Genomic DNA, 18,915 nt, shown 5'->3' with positions numbered 1-18,915 from the left:
CCATGTACTTGCACACATTTTCCCATGAAATGTTCTTCCTCTCTTCTTCCTATTCTGCTCCACTCCCCTTATCCCACATCTCCAATCTATTACTGTTGAAGTAAATCTCTCTTTTTAAAGGAATAGTTTAAGAACCATTACTTCAAGATGTAAATCTTTCTTTCCTCCAATCTCTTTTCCCACTTCAAGTTTTTCAATATACTTAATCAAATTCTAATTTATATTTGAATTATAAGGTCTTAACTTCTGAGAAGAGAAGCCACCAAAAATCATTTAGCTCAATCTTTTATTTTTATAGATAAAAAAACTGAGGCCTTGAGATGTAAGTGGTCTATCATGGTGTATAGCAGTAAAGTAAGTAGCAGATACAGAGTTTGGGGCATTGTTGTTGTTGTTGTTGGGAGTAGGAGGGGTGTCAGTCCAAACTTGGGAACTTCTACATTTCAGAACTCCCAGTGTGGTAACTATATCCTTCTGTTAATGCAAATCAGTAACTCTTTCTAATACATAGCTTTAGAGAAGCTCTTGGGGCCTTAAGAGGTTAAATGGCTTGCTTCTACTATAGCTATATGTATGGTCAGAAGTCAGAAAATAGGAAAAATTCCTATTTTCCAAATTCCTTGTTCTCTTATACAGAGCAGTCATTTAACAATGCTTATTGTTTACATAGAATGCCACAATAATTAACCAGAAAAAAAACTATAATCACCAAACAATACATTTTTAAAAGTATTATTAAGGGACTCAAAGGAAAAGAATTTTGCTTATTTGCTTTGTTGAGGAATTATGGAATTATATCTGTCTTGGCTTCTGGTTATCTAATAACCACTATAAATGGAGCTAACAAAACTAGATCAAATGATACAAGTAAATAGTTTTGCTCTGAGCTCTTTATTTACTGGAAATCACTAGTCCTTTGCCAGAATTCACTTAACAAGTCTATCTTTTTTGTTCCTTGCTCCTACCCCCAGACATCTCAGAAATCCCTATTTGTAAGGCCTATCAGAAGAAACCAAGACAATAAATGAATTTCCCCAACAAGATAATTAAACCTTATCTTTTTTTAAAGAACAAAAATCAACAATAGCCCAAAACAACAAGAAATTGTGAACCTTGTAAATAATCAAGCACAATTGAATAAAAAGAGTGCTTGTTTCCTACACTTTTATTATTCACCAAATGATAAAAGATGTGAAGACTATACCCAGCATGTTTTAAGCTGTCTCATTCCCAACTCCCCTTAAGTATGGTTTCCTACTTCAGCAAATTTCATGATTTCTAAATGAATAATTTCCTTTTGCTAAGTCTTATAACAGAAAACAGGCACAGGTTGTAGCATAAAGAAAAAATTATAAATGGAGCCCAAAACACATTTGTTTCTAAGAATACTTTATGAAAAATACTCACAGGAAAAAAAAAAAACAAGCAAGAGAGAGCTGAATGTCAATATGATTTAAAGCTACAAGAATGGAGACTAAGTAAAAGAAATGTTACCTAAATTATGTTCAATACAATCATTTAATATAGGTTAAAAACACTTAAACATATGTCTCAAGAAGATATACTCTAGGAGCATAGCTGAGTAGCATAGTCTGATACCATAGTTGAGTCACTCATATGTAAACCTGACTAAAGCATACAGATCCACATTTCAACCTCAAAAAAAAAGGATCGAATCTTATAGTTCAAGCTTGTCACTTCTCTCCTGCCTCCCTATAATAGCCTAGGTAATGAAATACAACTATCCAAGTGTTAGAGCTGTGCCTGATGTAGTGGTCACACTGCCCCCTTTTTCTTATTTGGTTCCCCTAATGTAGTTCTTGTTCCTCATGCTCATTTTTACAGAAATGCCTATATAAATTGTTTTATTAAAAACCAAACAGGGAAAAGAGAAGTACTGATTTAAAAGGATACCTTAAAAAAAAAAATTAAAAAAATTCCCGCTGTTATTTCATTCAAAACATGCATTGCTGCTACCATCAACCCCTTGTCAACCTTCGGAAAGTCTTTTGAGCTCTAGCACGGGAAACTCTTATACAGCCTCTTAGTGGCTGTCAGGCTGACAGCCCAGTTTTCTTGCTCCCTAAGTATTTTCTGCCTTGGTACCTAAAGCAGTTTCACTATAAACCTTGTCAATGTATTAGGCAAAGGTGTCAGCGTGAGCAACTACTCAATGAAATATGGGTGGACAATAACTGTCACACTCAGACTTGAGATCCTGTGACGTGTTATATCAAAGTTTTGAGCTGCAGCTGACTGGTACCAGTAATGTCAATTATCACCTCCAAAACACAGACGGCCCTATTGCAGCAGTCTCCACCTCTCATTGGTCAAGAGGCTCTATAAGAGCTAATCTCAATCACCTGTTAGACTGGTGTTCAGGATCCTACCAGAGAAAACAGCGTGGCAAGTTAGTCCTTCTTTCCTGGCAGGATCCATGAAAGCTTGATGCACCAAAGGGAAGGGCCTTTCCCTACCAACTAGACACCGGTCATATTTTCACACCATCCCTGATCAATACCACACACTCATCTCATTACATCTAGATGGCCCTTAAGTATGAAAAAAGCAGTTGTTGCTCTGGGCCACAGATCCAAGTGCTCAATGGTAACTATTCTGTGTGCTGGAATTGAGTACCCACTATCATCTGAGCAAACCAGACTTTTTTTGGTTTTTCTTTCTCCTGTAAGCAACTGGTGGAGAGTTATAGTAAGGACCAGAAAAGGAAACCATCCAGCTCCCACCTTCCTCAGCCTTTCCTTAGCATCACCTACTACACTGGGGCCATGCTGGTACCAGAAAACTTTTTTCCAAAGGAACAACCCCTTACCCCTACTGTGTCAGGGAGGGGAAAGAGGAGGGAGAAACAGGACTCCTGGACACTGTCAGTCTTATCCTAGGAGGTTCAATTGCAGGATCCCGCCAGGACTATTCTGAAACTTGGTGCAAAGGACACTGTACATGGATGATTTATATCAGATTACTTATTGTTTTAGGGAGAGAAGGAGGAAAAAAATTTGGAACTCAAAATCTTGTAAAAGGGAGCCTGGGTAATCAAAACAGCAAGACATTATCATTATAGCAAGTCTGTGAAGCAAGTGTTATTATTAGCCTCATTTTGGAGATGAAGAAATGAGTAAATGTCCACAATAAGATTTAAATCCAAGTCTTCCTAACTTCAATACCAGCACTACCTAAATAGAGTTTCTACCATACAGAAGCCAACTTCAGCCCAGTTAGAGATAATCCATTGAGTCTAGAGCCTTTAAAAGGGGAAAAAAAAAAAGTCTCAATATAAAGTAATATCGCCAAAATTGGGGCTTAATGTGTTCATGGTGACATTAATTGTCCCTTCTCAATGGGGAGATGGGCCAAAAATTAGGGTTTTCAGCTACCAAGAGCAGTTTCTTGCCCACCATTTAGTTTTTAGACTCTTTGTGACCTCATACCTTGGATAACATCGAGATATTCTGTTTAGGTGATAGAATAATTGGAAGGATTTACAGTTTGTTGAACAACTTTACAAAAAGAGTTGATTAATAATTCATAACCTCTAGAGGTATGTTAAATGACATGAAGACATAAAAGACTTATTAAATACCTACTAAACATGGGCGCTAAGACTAGAGATATAAAAATTAAAAAGCATAGAGTTTGTGACCTCTAGATTATATTCCTTTGCTAGTAAGGCAACATATTAATAAACAAGCATTAATACAAAGCAGAGTATAAAAAGGCCAAGTCCCCTAACACTTTCCATTGGTAGCATCAAGGTAGATTTCATTGAGAAAATAGCAACTGAGTTGAATGGTGAAGGAAGAAAAAGATTTTAAAAGGCAGAGATGAAGAGGGAGTACATTTTAGACACAGACTGGTTGAATGTAGAGGATACCTTCCACTGAGTAGAGAGACTCTAGCAATTTTCTTTGTGACTTTGGTACTGGAGAGATGCCTGAGAATATTCCTCTGCAGAGAGTCCTTAGGGGCCTATCTGAAAGGGTTAGTGTAGAACTCAGACCTTAATAGGAACTATGGCAACCACTGAAGAATCGGAATTTCAGATTTTTACTGCAGCAGGTACTGAAGAGTTTTAATACAGTATTTTTACAATTCTGCACAGTAAATGTATTTTAAATCTATAATGTAAGTATGTAATCTTCTGGCTTATATGAAGTCAGGAAGAAAATAAGCTTAACAGAATAGAATAGGCATTTTGATATGATACAAGCTACTGGTTGACAAACACTTATTAAGCAGTGACAATGGGCAGCAACAGTGCCAGGAATTGGGAATACAAAAGAGGAAAACAGAATGATTCTTGAAGAGTTTACATGCTACCATTTGTATTTTTAAACCTATCTAGGCCAATCACTAAAAGAAAATCTCAAAGTGGGAGAACCTAGCAAAGGCAGGTTATGCCTTTCTGAGAGAGAAAAAGGAAACAGGAGCAGCTTGAGCTCAGAGCCCCACCTGGTGACTTTCTAAGAGACTGCACTTTGAGCAGTCAGTCAGGTGGAGGCCCAGAGTGTGTGTGGGGAGGTGGGAATCTTGCCATTTTATTTTACTCTTAGCATTCCATCTGATTCCCCTTACACAAGGAAGATGGCATATTTATTTCAAGGGGAAAAGCCAGAAAGTCAGTTTGGCTGGGATGCAGAGCATTCGAAGAGAAATAATATTGAAATAAAACTGAAACCAGATGAGAGGATCTTAAGTGATGGCAATGAGAAGTTATTGAGGGCTTTTGCATATTAGTATGACATCATCAGACCTGTCCCTTTGGCATCTCTGTAAAGAATAGAGTAGAGAGGGAGTGACTGAAAGCATTGAGACAAAGTAGGAATTTATTTTAGTTCAGTCAGGAAATGAAACCGATATAGGGTACAATGATGAGAAAGGGATGTAAGAGATGGTACAGAGACAGAACCAACAGGAGTTGGTGATGGATTAGTTATGAAGGGGGAAAAACTTTTCTAAGCTTAACAAATGGGCAAAGGGGCATCTAGGTGGCGCAGTGGGGATAGAGCACCAGGCTTGAATTCAGGAGGACTTGAGTTCAAATCTGGTCTTAGACACTTAACACTTCCTAGCTGTGTGACCCTAGGCAAGTCACTTAACCCCAGCCTTGGGGGGGAGGGGAAGAATGGACACAAATGGGCAAAAAACACAAAGCTGAAAGGGATAATGATAGATTACTCAATCAACATTTTAAAAGATCTCTAATGAACTGGAACAAAATAAAATTTGATAGGAAAAATGAAAAATTTCTATTGGAGTCCCAAAAGTTACTTTATACAAGACCTATTATAACAGCAAATATTTTAGGTGCCGAGAAGAATCTGTGGCATTGGAGATGAGAGCTAGGCTCAGAGTTGTCAAGAAATAGATTCCAGTCCTGCCTGTGAAACAAATATGGATGTGTGACTCCAGGTAAGTCATTGAGCCTCTCAATGTTCCACTATTCTAAGAACATGAACTGCAGAGCAGATGCCAACTGACACTAATGGAGGTAATTTCTTCACTAGAAGCCTTTCTAAAAAAGATGAAATCACATATTGGGTCCAAAAGGGAAAGAAAAGAAGAGAAAAGGTTTTGGGGTTTTGCTTAATAAGAGCAAATAGTATGATTTGGCTGCTAAAAAAAACTAACATGAATTATGCTATGTTATTAGAAAGAAGAACTAATACTTTTGTTACACTCATTACTAAGTAGACCAACCTGGAAGATGTGCAGCTCTAGCTGATGCTTGAGGGAATGACTAAAAATATATAACATCATCAGATGAAGATTATTACAAATATGGTACAGAATCTCTCAGAATGTCTGAGGAGAAAGTCATGTAACTGTTAAATATGATAAAAAGACCACAAAGAAGGGAACAAACATAATAGGGATGTACATAAAGATAACTTTACATAGCAACACTTCTTAGTAAGACTGTTATTACTATTGATTAAAGTTAAAGCATATGACTTGCTTTTTAAGAAATGACAAACAGCTAAAGTACATATAGCATGAGTTACTAGTTTGTAAGGTGGCAAAGAACAATTTCAACTGTTTTGAGAGGTTGTACATAATGGGGAATTGAATTGTGAATTGGAGATTTGTATGAAGGATTGAAACAATTTATTAATTTTAAAAAGTGACATGTATATGGGATTGCCTATCATCTAGGGGTTGGGGTAGAGGGAAGGAGGGGAAAATTCGGAACAGAAGTGAGTACAAAGGATAATGTTGTAAAAAAATTACTCATACATATATATACTGTCAAAAATATATATATATATAATTAATTTTTAAAAAAGTGACATGTAAAAAAGATTATTTTTGTTGTTATTTTAAAATCAACGAGTGAAAGTTGTAGGCAAATTTCCATTGAAATTAGATGAATTTTTGAAAAATTATACCTGCCTGAAAATTGAGCAAGCTACTTTGTGAGGTAGTAAAGTAGGACTTTGTAATGGGGAGCATTACAGCAGACTAGAATTCTAGGTATTAAGAACTGGCCAATTCAGTTCTCTTGACCAATATTGCTTCTATGTTTCATCACTTACATATCCTCCACTCATAAACAATAATTGGACATACTTCTTGAAATTTGTTTTCTTGTATCTGATCTTTCTGGTCCAGATATGATTTCCATTCCAAAGCATATACATGGTGCCTAAAATAGTGCTTTATATTCTAGTTTATTTATAACACACTAGGCAAAAGCTTTTTTATTTTAGATAAACCTTGACAAGTTTAAATAAATGAAAATGGGAAGACTGCTCTACCTAGAAGGGATGTTGTTCTTACACTGAGTAAAAGGCTAGACTGAATGACATCTGAGATTCTTAACTGCTCTAAGATTTTATGAAGTCTAATTTAGGCATTAAGTCTGAAGTTATTATATAATTTTGTGGTGTATCTTGATGACAATATTATTAATGATTCTGTGTAAGATCTCTATGAACTCTTAAAGATATAAACAATTTATAATTAACTGCTGAAGGACAGCTATCTAAAATGTTATAGATGGTCTATGTGTTGCATGGGGCACTAAAGTTCTAGATTTTTTGTCAGAAACTTTTTGAGAGGTAACCTGAAAATCTTTTAAAATTATTCTAACTTTTTCTGAACTAGTAATATACTTACACTTGAACTGAATATAGTATATTCACTATAATCACTCACTAGATGCAAATTAACATTGCTTAGCACAGTGCCTGGTACACAGTATTTAACAAATTTTTATTGGCTGTTTATTAGGTCTGGTTCTCTACAAATAAAGTATTCAACATTAAAGTTAGGTAGACTAAAGTAGATTTTAAAAAATACTTACTGAGCTGCCCCTTCCCTGAGAAGATTATCATTGTTAAGTAATAACCGGACATCTGGGAGGGAAATGAAAAGATTGAGAAAAGGATGAACATACCAAACTTTTTAGCAACATCTAGGTTAGGTTATTAGGCATCATATAGCTAATATTAGTATGAATATATTACCATCTGTTAACAATTGTAAATAAATTCTAAGTACAGGAATAGTCATAGAAACTGGATCTGTGATTTCATGCAGATGAGCACTTTCTTTGTAACTTACAGTCTTAGAAAACTTCCTAGATGGATGAGATTAAGTGACCTTCCAAGGGTCACACAGCCAGGATGAGTCAGAGATAGGACTTGAAGCAGGTCCTTAACCCATACTGCTATACTGTCTCAGACTTTATGTCTACTGCTTCCAAAGAAGATACTGTGTAAACAAAAACTATCAAAGGCCTCTCTCAAAGGATTTTATAACAAATGACATTACTCCAATATCTTTTTATAATTAAGTTATGATTAATATTCTTGGTCCTTGTTATCTTAGAAGATCTTGATACATTCATTTAGATGGAAACAAAAGAAATCTTCTGAAAATACTGGACACACTGATCAATGATAGGGGGTCAAACTTTTAAATAGGTGTGACTAAACTCAGATTGCTGGACATGAAAGAGAGAGGGAATCTAAACCCATAGGATACTAGTTCTCAAAACTCTTAGAAAGCAGAAATAAGCATCTGGAATGCCCTAAAAATAGTCACTCATACCACAGGAAAGTTTTTGACTTCTGGTCTAATATTTTGGTCTCATTTGTCTTCATGATACTTCAATGAAGTATATATATTTTGTTAGCATATCAAATAGGGGACTAAGGTTTATTTCAAAAGATTAAGGATTAAAATGATATAAAATCAAAGTTTAAATAATACTTTCTAGTTGCAATGAAAGTATCAGAATTAGTTGTTTGACATTTATGTTTAGAAATAGAGAATTGAGGGACTAATTAGTGCCTCCCACTCCAATAATCAGTACTTGCTAGCCAGCATGGTAAATGATTATTGATCTTATTCTGTTTTTGTTGCATTAGGTTGATTCATGAAATATTAAGAGCTGACATGCTGATTTTTTTTTAAATTTATAAAAACTGATTACATTTTTTGTATTCCAGTACTATTCCTATCTAGAATCTTAAAATAAAGTGACTGCCCTAGATTGAAAACTGGAACTTAATTATGGTCAAAGAGCATAGAAAATTCTGGAAACTTATAACAACACAGGATGGTCTGTTTTTGAATTTCAAGAAATAATCAAATAATAAATCAAAACACAGGCATATCCTTATTTATTTCTTAATTCATATTGTCTATAATTTGGGTTCAAATTCTGAGTCTTACATTTTGGGACTATATGTTTCTTGTCAGTCCTTGATAATTTTTGTTCTAAGGGCTCAGTTCTGATTCTCATTCATATTTTGGAGATTGAGGTAAATAGAAAAGATGATATGGAATCCTGATATATGGGTATTATGGGTTATTAAAGATTTTGCCTTAGAGGAGATTTAAAGTAATGATTTGTAGTGATAGAGAAAAATACAAGGTCAAGCTATTACATTCTCTTTCTCTAATGAAGCTATCATTTAACAATTTAACCACTCACTGATGTTTAACTACTCACCATTAAACACTTCATTAAATTCTCCTGGAGGAGCATGAGTGATGAACTTGGCAGCTATCCGTACCTATAGGAAATGAAGAGAATTAATGATTAGTGATATAGTAGCTAATGTAAATGGTCACAGTATTAACATATGTCTGATTATGGGGTATGTGTGTTTATCTAATCATTCTAATCTTTAGGGGAAAAAATCAATTTTCATCACAGAATAATACATTCAGGAAAGTGGATTTCAATTCTTTTTTCTCTTTAGTCTCTAGAATAAAAAATTCATATACATTTGTATCTTACTTATTATCTCTTAAGTCTTGATTTCAGAAAATATCCCGAAGTTATTAGTTATCTAAATGAATCAGGTAGGGTGAAAATCCTAGGGAACACAGTGACTTTTACAGCTTGGAAACATCTAATTTTTGGAGGTAGGGGAGATATATTGCTCTGGGGACAGTAAGGTGAATGAATAAAACATTTATCAATGATTATGGGCCAAGAACTGTATTATGTTGTGGAGATACAAATAAGAAAAAAGAAAGGCAGCTCCTGCCCTCAAGGAGCTTCTGATTCGAAGAGGGAAAGATAATACTCAAAACTGAATGGGGAAGGGAAGAGCAAAAGGAGAGGATGAGGGAGAGAACGCACTAGAGATCTGGCATGGTGAAGTCAGTCAGTAAAAACCCAAAACAGGGCAGTCAAGTAAGAAATGAGGAGGCAACAATAAATATTCTGTACTTCTAAAAATATGGGGGGAGGGGTGTATATGGGAGAGAGGAGATAGGAGACAAAGATCACTACTAATAATTTAGAAGCAATTTAGAGCAGAACCCTCTACTCATTTAATATTCTAAAGGATCACTGTAGGTAGCAAAAAAAAGCATTGTAGAATTGTTGGATTTCTTACTTGTAATCTTTCTTAGATCTACATTTGAAATAGAAACAACTTACAAGTGTCTTTTGCAAAAAATATTAACTATTTGCTATACAATCTGCCAACATCTACAAAGGAATCATTTTAACATGTCAGTAAAATAAGATTAGAGATTTTCTAACATTTGACTTAATGGTATGAAAACCAATCATTTGTACATTTATTATATAAAGGACAAATGATCAAAATCTAAAAGATGAAAGTAAGACATTTATCCAGGCTCTACATGAAGACTTCCAGTATATGGAACCTGCTATCTATGAACATCTGTGTATGGTTATTTTTCCTCATAGTGTGCAGAAAATCTGAATTTGTTAACTTTCACCAACTGCTGCTAGTTCTCCTTCTATGAAGCCAAAGAGAGCAATGCAGAATCTTTTTTTCATATGGTAGCTCCTCAATTACCTAAAGATAATGTATACTTCTCAAGTCTATTTCTTTTTTCAAGCTCAACCCTCCTTTGTTCTTAATCGAACCACATACAGAATGTTTTTTAGTATTTTCACTCTCCTAATCACACTACCCTTGTCAAGATCCTTCTTAAAACACAGAATCCCAAGTATAACAGATATGGGCTGATCAGTGTAGGGATGGCCATCCATGCTGGATACAATGCTTCTTCTAGGTAAAGTTACATCTATCAAAAGGAAAAGAGCGTTTTCTTAATCCAAGTATGCTTTCAATCTCAAAAACAACTGAAAAAACAGTTGTTTCCATCAAGTGGGTATTTATAGAATTAAAACTTTTGCTAATTAGAATATTTATGGGGGGGGTCAATAAAAAGTCTTAGGGAAAAGCATGGTGAACATAAACAGAAGACTTGTAGAACACAGGAAACTCTAAAAACTAGATGTTCTCTGGATTTTAAAAGTTCAGTTTAATAAGCATGTATTCAATTCTTACTAAGTACAAGGCACTGTCCTACCACTGGGGATATTAAGACAAAAATTTTGCCTCCCCTCAAAGAATTTATATTTTATTCAGAGAAATATATACAAATAAGTAAATATAAAATAATTTCAGGAAGGAATCAAGGAAGGCTTATTACAAAAAAAGATTGTACCTGATCTGAATTTTGAAGAAAGCCATGGATTTTAAATGGAGATGAAGATCATAGGATTTTAGATTCATATCTGAAAGTTAAAGCTATTTAGTCCAACTTGCACATTTTATAGATGAGGAAACTGAGGCCTAAGAAATTTAAAATGATCTGCTCAAGATCATACAAGCAGAAAGTATCAATGGCAGACTATTAATGTAATTCCTCTGACTCCAGCACAATCATACTTTTTCCATTCTACCACACTGCCTTCTTATATTACATTGTCTGCAAAGGCAAGGAAGGGATAGGATCACATGTCTAGTCTGAGCTGTAGCTAGGAATACACTGGGTGTCCTTTGTATGACAATGGACACTGCTGGCAGAAAGTTTATTTTGTTTTCAACTATTCCCTGTCCAGTAATACCGCCACTGCCCCCTTCTCTTTAAAAAAATTTTTTTTGACTAAAATAAAATGGCCATTTACACACACACACACACACACACACACACACACACACGTATAATAGAACAAAAAGAGGATACAGGATATTAAAGTTTGTGTAAAAGTGCTTTTTCCTTTTTTTGCTGAGGCAATTGGAGTTAAGTGACTTGCCCAGAGTCACACAGCCAGTACGGATTAAGTGTCTTAGAGCAGATTTGAATTCAGATCCTCCTGACTTCAGGGCTGGGTATGCTATCCACTATTTTTTCTTGAAAGAATTTAATATGTAGCATTCAAAACTATTTTTAATTTTCCTTTCTTTTTGTTCTCTTATCAGCATTAAGGGAAGAAGAAGAAAAAAAGACAACTCAGTGATTTCCCCCTTATGTTCCCCCCACCCCCCTTAGCTATTCTATCCCTCTTTCCTTTGTAACTTTTCTACTCCATCCCCATTGTTACAGAAAAAAAAAAATCCCAATCCTATGCAACAAATATGCACAATCAAGCAAAACAAATTCCCACATTATCCAAAAATGCACGTCTTATTCTCTACCTCAAATCTATTAGCTCTTTAGTCAAAATGGGACTAACATGTTTTATCCTAAATACTCTAGACAAGTAATCACAGAATTCTTAAGTCTTTCAAAGTTGTTTTTCTTTATAATTGTGATTATAATATAAATCTTTCTAGGTTTCCCTGAAACCATTTAGTCATTTCTTATGGTAAAATAATTTTATAATGTTCATACACCACAACTTGCACAGGTTTTCCCAAATGGGTACATTCTTACATTCTAGTTCTTTGATCTTTTTTTTCCTTCATTAATCTCTCTGAATTATTAGGAAGTTTGTTTTGCTTGTGGCACCACTCAGGATTCTAGCATCTCATAATGACCCCTTTCTTCCATCTTTCTAGGTCTACTGGATTTAATGTATTTATATACCAAACTTTATGTTCAATATTGCTTATTTCACTAAGAGGGTCATCTATACCCACTCCCCTCTTTTCCTTCATATTTAAATATATTTCTTTATTATTATTCCTTTTTTTTACAGTAGATTATTACCTTCTCTTCTCTTTATTCTCTTAAAATCTCTAAAACAGAATCTACATCCAAGGGCCTTATTTTTCTTATTAGATCTCTTCAATTCTCTTAGAAAAAAAAATCAAGGTTTTGTTTTGTCTTAATCTATTTTGTTATTGTTGTTTCAGTAGAGTCCAAATCTCCCTGACTCCACCTAGAGTTTTCTTGGAAGGTTTATCATTTCCTTCTCCGGCTGATTTTATGGATGAGGAACGAAGGCAACAGAGTAAAGTGACTTGTTTAGGGTCTATTAGCTACTCTCTGAGGCCACATTTGAATTCAGGTTCTCCAGACTCCAGGGCTGAAGATCTAGTCTTACATTATAAGTTCCTTCCAAATATAAATATATAAATATAAATACAAATATAATGATTGTTCTGCTGTTTTCTGAGCTTTTGTATTTGTATTACTAGCTCTGGTCTTTTCATCAGAATGATTTAAAATCCTCTAATCCATTAAAAATCTAGGTTTTTTTCCTCCTCTAGAATTGTACTAATATCTTTGAGGGGTAAATTATTCTTCCCTATAAGTCTAGCTCTTTTGTCCTTTGTAGTACTCTTTTAAGATCTATGATTTATGGAAGAAGCTATCAGGTCTTGTGTCATACTAACTGCATTTCCTTGGTACTTGAACTCCTTTCTAGATGCTTGTGACATTATTTTCTTTGACTTCTTTTGGCGTTTCTTTCAGGAAGTACTTGTTGTATCCTACATTTTGCCCTCGGTTCAACTACAGTTGGGCAGTTTTCATTCATGATTTCCTGAAATAAATTTCCCAGGATTAAAAAAAAACAAAAACAAAAACAAACAAACAAACAAAAAAAAAACCCCACCATGTTTTCAGGGAATCTAATGATTCTTAAATGATCTCTACTTTACTTGTTTTTCAGGTTTTTAAAATACCAAATTATCTTGTGTATTCTTTCACTCATTTTAATCTTTTAATTTTGTCCTTGGAATTGGATTTCTAATTGGCCTATCATCTAGTTCTTAAGGAATCTGTTAATTGATTAAGAATGACCACTTTCCCTTCTAAGCTATTTATTCTCCTTCAGGTTTTTTGTTCAAGAGTTTTTATTTCATTTTTAATGTCTTGTTTGACTTCTAGGCACTTGTTTAGTTTTTGAGGAAAATCCCCCCCCCCCCCCCCCCCCCCCGGTGCCACAGCTTGAGTTGTCGCAAAATTATTAGCTCTTTCTTCTAAGAGTCATCTATAATTAGGAAAAAAAACAAAAAACCAAAATCTATCTGTTTAAATTAGTCGTTTTCAAAGCTGCTCACAGGGGCTTCCAAGGTTTTACATCTCTGGATGAGTGTGTGCTTGTGCCCACACATCTGTGAAGATTGTGCTTGCCCTGGAAGATGAGGTGGAGAAGCCTATTTTGATGCCCCATGGCAGAAACTTAGTCATGCGAGCCTCATAGGTTTTTGGTCTGACAGTAGGCATTTGTCTGGGTTTCAGTGTAGTTCTGAGGTGTTTAAAAAAAAAAAAAATCACAATGCAATTTCTACTTGTCTTTTTTTTTTTTTAAATCACTGTTTAGCCCAGTTTAAATTTCCAGTCTTTGCTACAAATTTATGTTACATAATTTTAACAGGATTCCCAAATCAACACTGTAATCCTTTTAGACCTCCCTAACATATCTGCTCTTCAAATGGCTACTTCAAATCTGTCCCTCTTCACACCTTTCAGAATACTCCCAAATCTCTCAGTTGACTCACCTCATACTTCATTCAAAAAACAGACCATTTGACAACAGCTCCCTCCCATCTTTGATTCTTCAGGAGTCTTATCTTCACCTTCACCTTTTTCATGAAGAAGTTTAACATCATCCTTGCTAAATGCATCTTTAATCCTATTTGATCCCATCTTTTCCAACAGATTGTCTCCTCTATCATTCCTACTCTTTAATCCTCAATCTCTCCCAATCTACTAGTTCCTGCATTATTGCTTACTGCTATTTGCCTATATCTCTTCTCCCCTTCTAGGTTAAAATCATTGAGAAAGCCTTCTTTATGCCAATTGAGTCAAAAGATATGAAACAGATCGTTTTCTAAGAAAGAAATCCAAGCTACCAATAAGCCATTTGAAAAAAAAAAATGCTCCAAATCACCAATATTGATAATAATTAAATTAAACTCTCAAATTAAATCATCTCTCAAGTTCCACCTCACATCCATCAGATTGGCAAAGTTAATGGAAATGTCCAATTCATTCTTTTTAAAAGAGACATATTTATAAGGTTCTAAGCATAAGGGAGCTATTTTAGGGATGGGAAGAGAGAAGGGTTTTATAGTGAAGTCAGGAGTGAGGAGAGCAGAAGCTTCAAAGAAACATGCAACATTCAAACTGTACTACAAAATCTTGAGAGGAGCCAGTTTTGGTATGAGATCATACAATGCAGATATTCAAATAAAATAAGAATATATGTCAAATACTTTCATAGGAATTAGATGTTGGAAGGGTGGGGTGGGTGGAGGAGAGAGGAGACAGGAAGATGGATTTCTATCGATAGGGAGGAGGGGAGAGGCAGAAAAAATCAGTGGCCTGGGTATCATACAAAACCAGTTCTGTAAGTTTTGAAAACTTATACCAAACAATAGACTTTTTTTTCCCTTTAGCATAATACAAGTGAGTTTGGCCTTTTTTGTATCTAACACAAGAAAATATTTTAGTATGTAGTGTGGTTAGTATTAAAAATATAAAGCAGTTAAAAAATGGGGAAGCAGGTAAAAAAAATATTTAGATAGAAGTGCTTTCCCACTATACCACTAAATTTCAGGGCAACAATGACAGCAGTAGCAATGACAACTAAAACTTATGTAGCACATTTCTAACAAATGAAATTTAGTTTGTTGTGAGATATATAAGTATCTCCATTATAGATGAAATTGCGTCTCAGATCAGATAAGTGATTTTTCCAAGTCACAACTATTAAATTTTGGGGCAAGGATTCAATTCAGCAAACATGTATTATCTATGAGAAGCAAATATGCTCAAACCCAGGTTTTTCCTGACTTCAAGACTACTTTTTTTTCCCCCCTGAGGCTGGGGTTAAGTGACTTGCCCAGGGTCACACAGCTAGGAAGTGTTAAGTGTCTAAAATCATATTTTAACTCTGGTCCTCCTGAATTCAAGGCTGGTGCTCTATCCACTGTGCCACCTAACTGCCCCCAAGACTACTGTTCTTTACATCATATCATACTGTTTCAAAAAAATAAAGCATAATAAAAGTGGCTGAATCATCTAAGATTGTGTTGTTACTGGGGAGGCAAAGTATTTGGTTTCAACAGTAATTAGAAGGGCTTGACTGCTTTGAATCTGTATTTATTTATACTGCCCCCTAGAGTCCTGTTATTTGTCCTACCAGAATATCAGAGAGGTAACTATTATGACATGCCTATGAATTGGATTTAAGGGAGAGAGGATTAGGCAAAGCCACCAGGCTCACTTTCTACATTGGAACATGGGTCAACAGCAATTAGAGGGCTTGACTACTTTGAATCTGTACTTAATTCGTCACTGCCCTTAGAACTCACCCCAGCAAACTGAGTTAGTTCCCTTCTCCTCAGGATTACTATTAAGACAGCATTGGCTATACTGAACATGACCAGAATTACAATGCTGTTTCTATGTAAAAAGATATTTTAAGATCCAAACAATCAATTTACAAATAAATTTTTACATTTCAGTTCTTTCATAAAAGAGAAATTCAATCATTTAGAAAATCCTGGAATCTATCCACTTCTCTGCCCCTCATGGTATCTATTGAATCCGAAAGATTATCTGAAAAATATGAACTGATATACAGAATTAGAATTATCTTCAAAATAAAAATCTATTAAGATAAATTAAGCATCATTGCCAGGAAGTAGGTTGGAGAAGCAAAATAATAAAAGCAAAAAAACAAACAAAAAAACCAAACCAAAACAAAAAAAAACCCCCAAAAAACCAAAACAAAAAACAAACAAACAAACCAAAACCAAAACCAAAAACAAAAAAACCCAGTAGTCAAAGAGAAGTCTTCACTTTGGCATTCATTATCTATATTGTCCTGGGAAAGTCACAATCTCCCTAAACTTCAGGTTCCTTATCTAGAGAATAGGAATATTACTTCTATTATTTACACGACTGGCAGGAGAGCAATGTTTTGTAAACCTCAAAACATAAATCTGAATTGTATTAAGAATGATGCTGATGATGTAAAAAAGGAAAAAGTACTCACTAGTGCAAAAAATGTTTGTAGCAGCTCTTTTTGTAGTAGCAAAGAATTGGAAAATTAGTAGATGCCCATCAATTGGGGAATGTCTGAACAAGTTGTGGTAATGGAATATTATTCTCTCTAAAAAATGATGAATAAGCTGATTTTAGAAAGGCCTGGAAAGATTTACATGAAGTGATGCTGAATGAAACAAACAGAACCAGGAATACATTGTATACAATAACAGCAAGGATGTGTGATGATCTATTATGAAAGACTTGGTTCTTTTCAATGGTTCAGTGACCAAAAACAATCCCAATAGACTTTGGACAGAAAATGCCATCTGCAACCAGAGAAAGAATTAAGACTCAATGTAAATCAACACAAACTATATTCACCCCCCCCTTCTCCCATTGTTCTTCCCTTTTGCTGATTTTTCTCTCCCAACATGATTCATAAAGCAATGTGAATTAAAAATAAATTAAAAAAAAGAAAGATGATGATGATTTTTGTGGAAGCAGAAACCTAGGCCTGTGTTATTGTTATGCTTCTAGAAAGCTTGACATTAGTGCAAAGTCTGTGGCTAGATCTGTTATTGGTAACCTAAAGATATCTTGCTTCCGTCTAGGTAGAGAAAGAAAAGGTTTGTGTACTTGCTTATGTAATTTTTGACATTATCTGTTCATATTTTACCTCTCTGTAAATCTGGAGGTGTTAAATTGTTTGCCTCTGAAAATATTCATAATCAGTTCTGTAGATTCAGCACTCTCCTAAAGTCTATGCTCTTCCTTTTCTTACTGCATAGTTCTTCTGGTTTGATTCTATACCTTCTATCCTGTTTCCATGAGACTATATGAAATTTTGCTTTGTGCTATTATGTAAAGATTCTTGCTAACCTGACATGATTTGAGATTGAGGTGAGTCTCTTATGTAGCTACATGTAATAATTAAAAGGAAATATGTTTTGGCCATTCAACTAACAGCTGAATTTGGTGAATTAGCTCCTCAACATATACTTAAAAGAAGCATTATGTTGATATAATTACACTTCTTTAATTATTTTGAAGCTAGGCTAAAAGATGTGACTTTCATTCTTACAATGCAGCTGGCTGGTGTGAGGAGCTGGAACCAGCCAGTTTTGGGGCTAAGAAGAATTGGGCCCAAGTCATATCTTTTGCTTGTCTCTCATACCATGTGACCTGCTAATGTACAACCACAGAAAAGTTTTTACACTAGGAGTTACCGAAACTGATTAAACTGCATGTCACAATAGAGACTGTAAAGGGTTAACCTTGTTTAAACTTGTTTAAACAAGTTTAAACAAAATTTTCCAAGATACTTAACTGGTCCAACTGGGCAATTTCATCTCAAGAGATGAGCATTCCAAATTAAGACAACTCTGAGATACCACTACACATCTCAGATTGGCTAAGATGACAGGAAAGGATAATGCTGAATGTTGGAGGGGAAGTGGGAAAACTGGGACACTAATACAATGTTGGTGGAGTTGTGAATGCATCCAACCATTCTGGAGAACAATCTGGAACTATGCTCAAAAAGTTATCAAACTGTGCATACCCTTTGACCCAGCAGTGTCTCTATTGGGCTTATATCCCAAAGAGATCTTAAAGGAGGGAAAGGTTCCCATATGTGCAAAAATGTTTGTGGCAGCTCTTTCCATAGTGGGTAGAAACTAGAAATTGAATGGATTCCCATCAATTGGAGAATGGCTGAATAAGTTGTGGTATATGACTGTTATAGAATATTACTGTTTTGGAAGAAATGACCAGCAGGATGAATACAGAGAGGCTTGGAGAGATTTATATCAACTGATACAAAGTGAAATGAGCAGGACCAAGAGAACATTATATACTTCAAAAACAATACAATATGATGATCAGTTCCAATAGACGTGGCCCTCTTCAACAATGAGAGGATCCAAATCAGTTCCAATTGTTTAATATTGAAGAGAACCAACACTCAGCAAAAGAACTAAAGGAAATGAGTGTGGACCACAACATAGCATTTCCTTTCCTTCTGTTTTTGTCCACTTGCATTTTTGTTTTCCTTCTCAGGTTATTTTTACCTTACTTCTAAGTCCAATTTTTCTTGTGCAGCAAGATAACTGTATGGATATGTATACATATATTATGTTTAACATATACTTTAACATATTTAACATGTATTGGTCTATATGCCATCTAGAGGAGGGGGTGGGGAGAAGGAAGGGAAAATTTGGA

At 34.9% G+C, this 18,915-nt stretch overlaps 1 protein-coding gene across 1 annotated transcript in view; it reads right to left on the bottom strand.

The window, feature by feature from the left end:
• CAPZA1 (capping actin protein of muscle Z-line subunit alpha 1) overlaps positions 1 to 18,915 on the bottom strand; it is a 40,403-nt gene that overhangs the window by 9,355 nt on the left and 12,133 nt on the right. The window contains exons 2-3 of the mRNA XM_074263073.1: positions 8,981 to 9,044; positions 7,325 to 7,376 (exon numbers count right to left, since the gene is read on the bottom strand). Coding sequence (XP_074119174.1) covers positions 7,325 to 7,376; positions 8,981 to 9,044 — 116 coding nt within the window. The remainder of the gene's footprint in view (positions 1 to 7,324; positions 7,377 to 8,980; positions 9,045 to 18,915) is intronic.

This window comes from Sminthopsis crassicaudata, chromosome 4 (assembly GCF_048593235.1).
Source record: "Sminthopsis crassicaudata isolate SCR6 chromosome 4, ASM4859323v1, whole genome shotgun sequence".
Lineage (NCBI taxonomy): Eukaryota > Metazoa > Chordata > Mammalia > Dasyuromorphia > Dasyuridae > Sminthopsis > Sminthopsis crassicaudata.
Note: the sequence above shows the minus strand (reverse complement) of the source record. Positions and strands in the feature narration are given on the sequence as shown.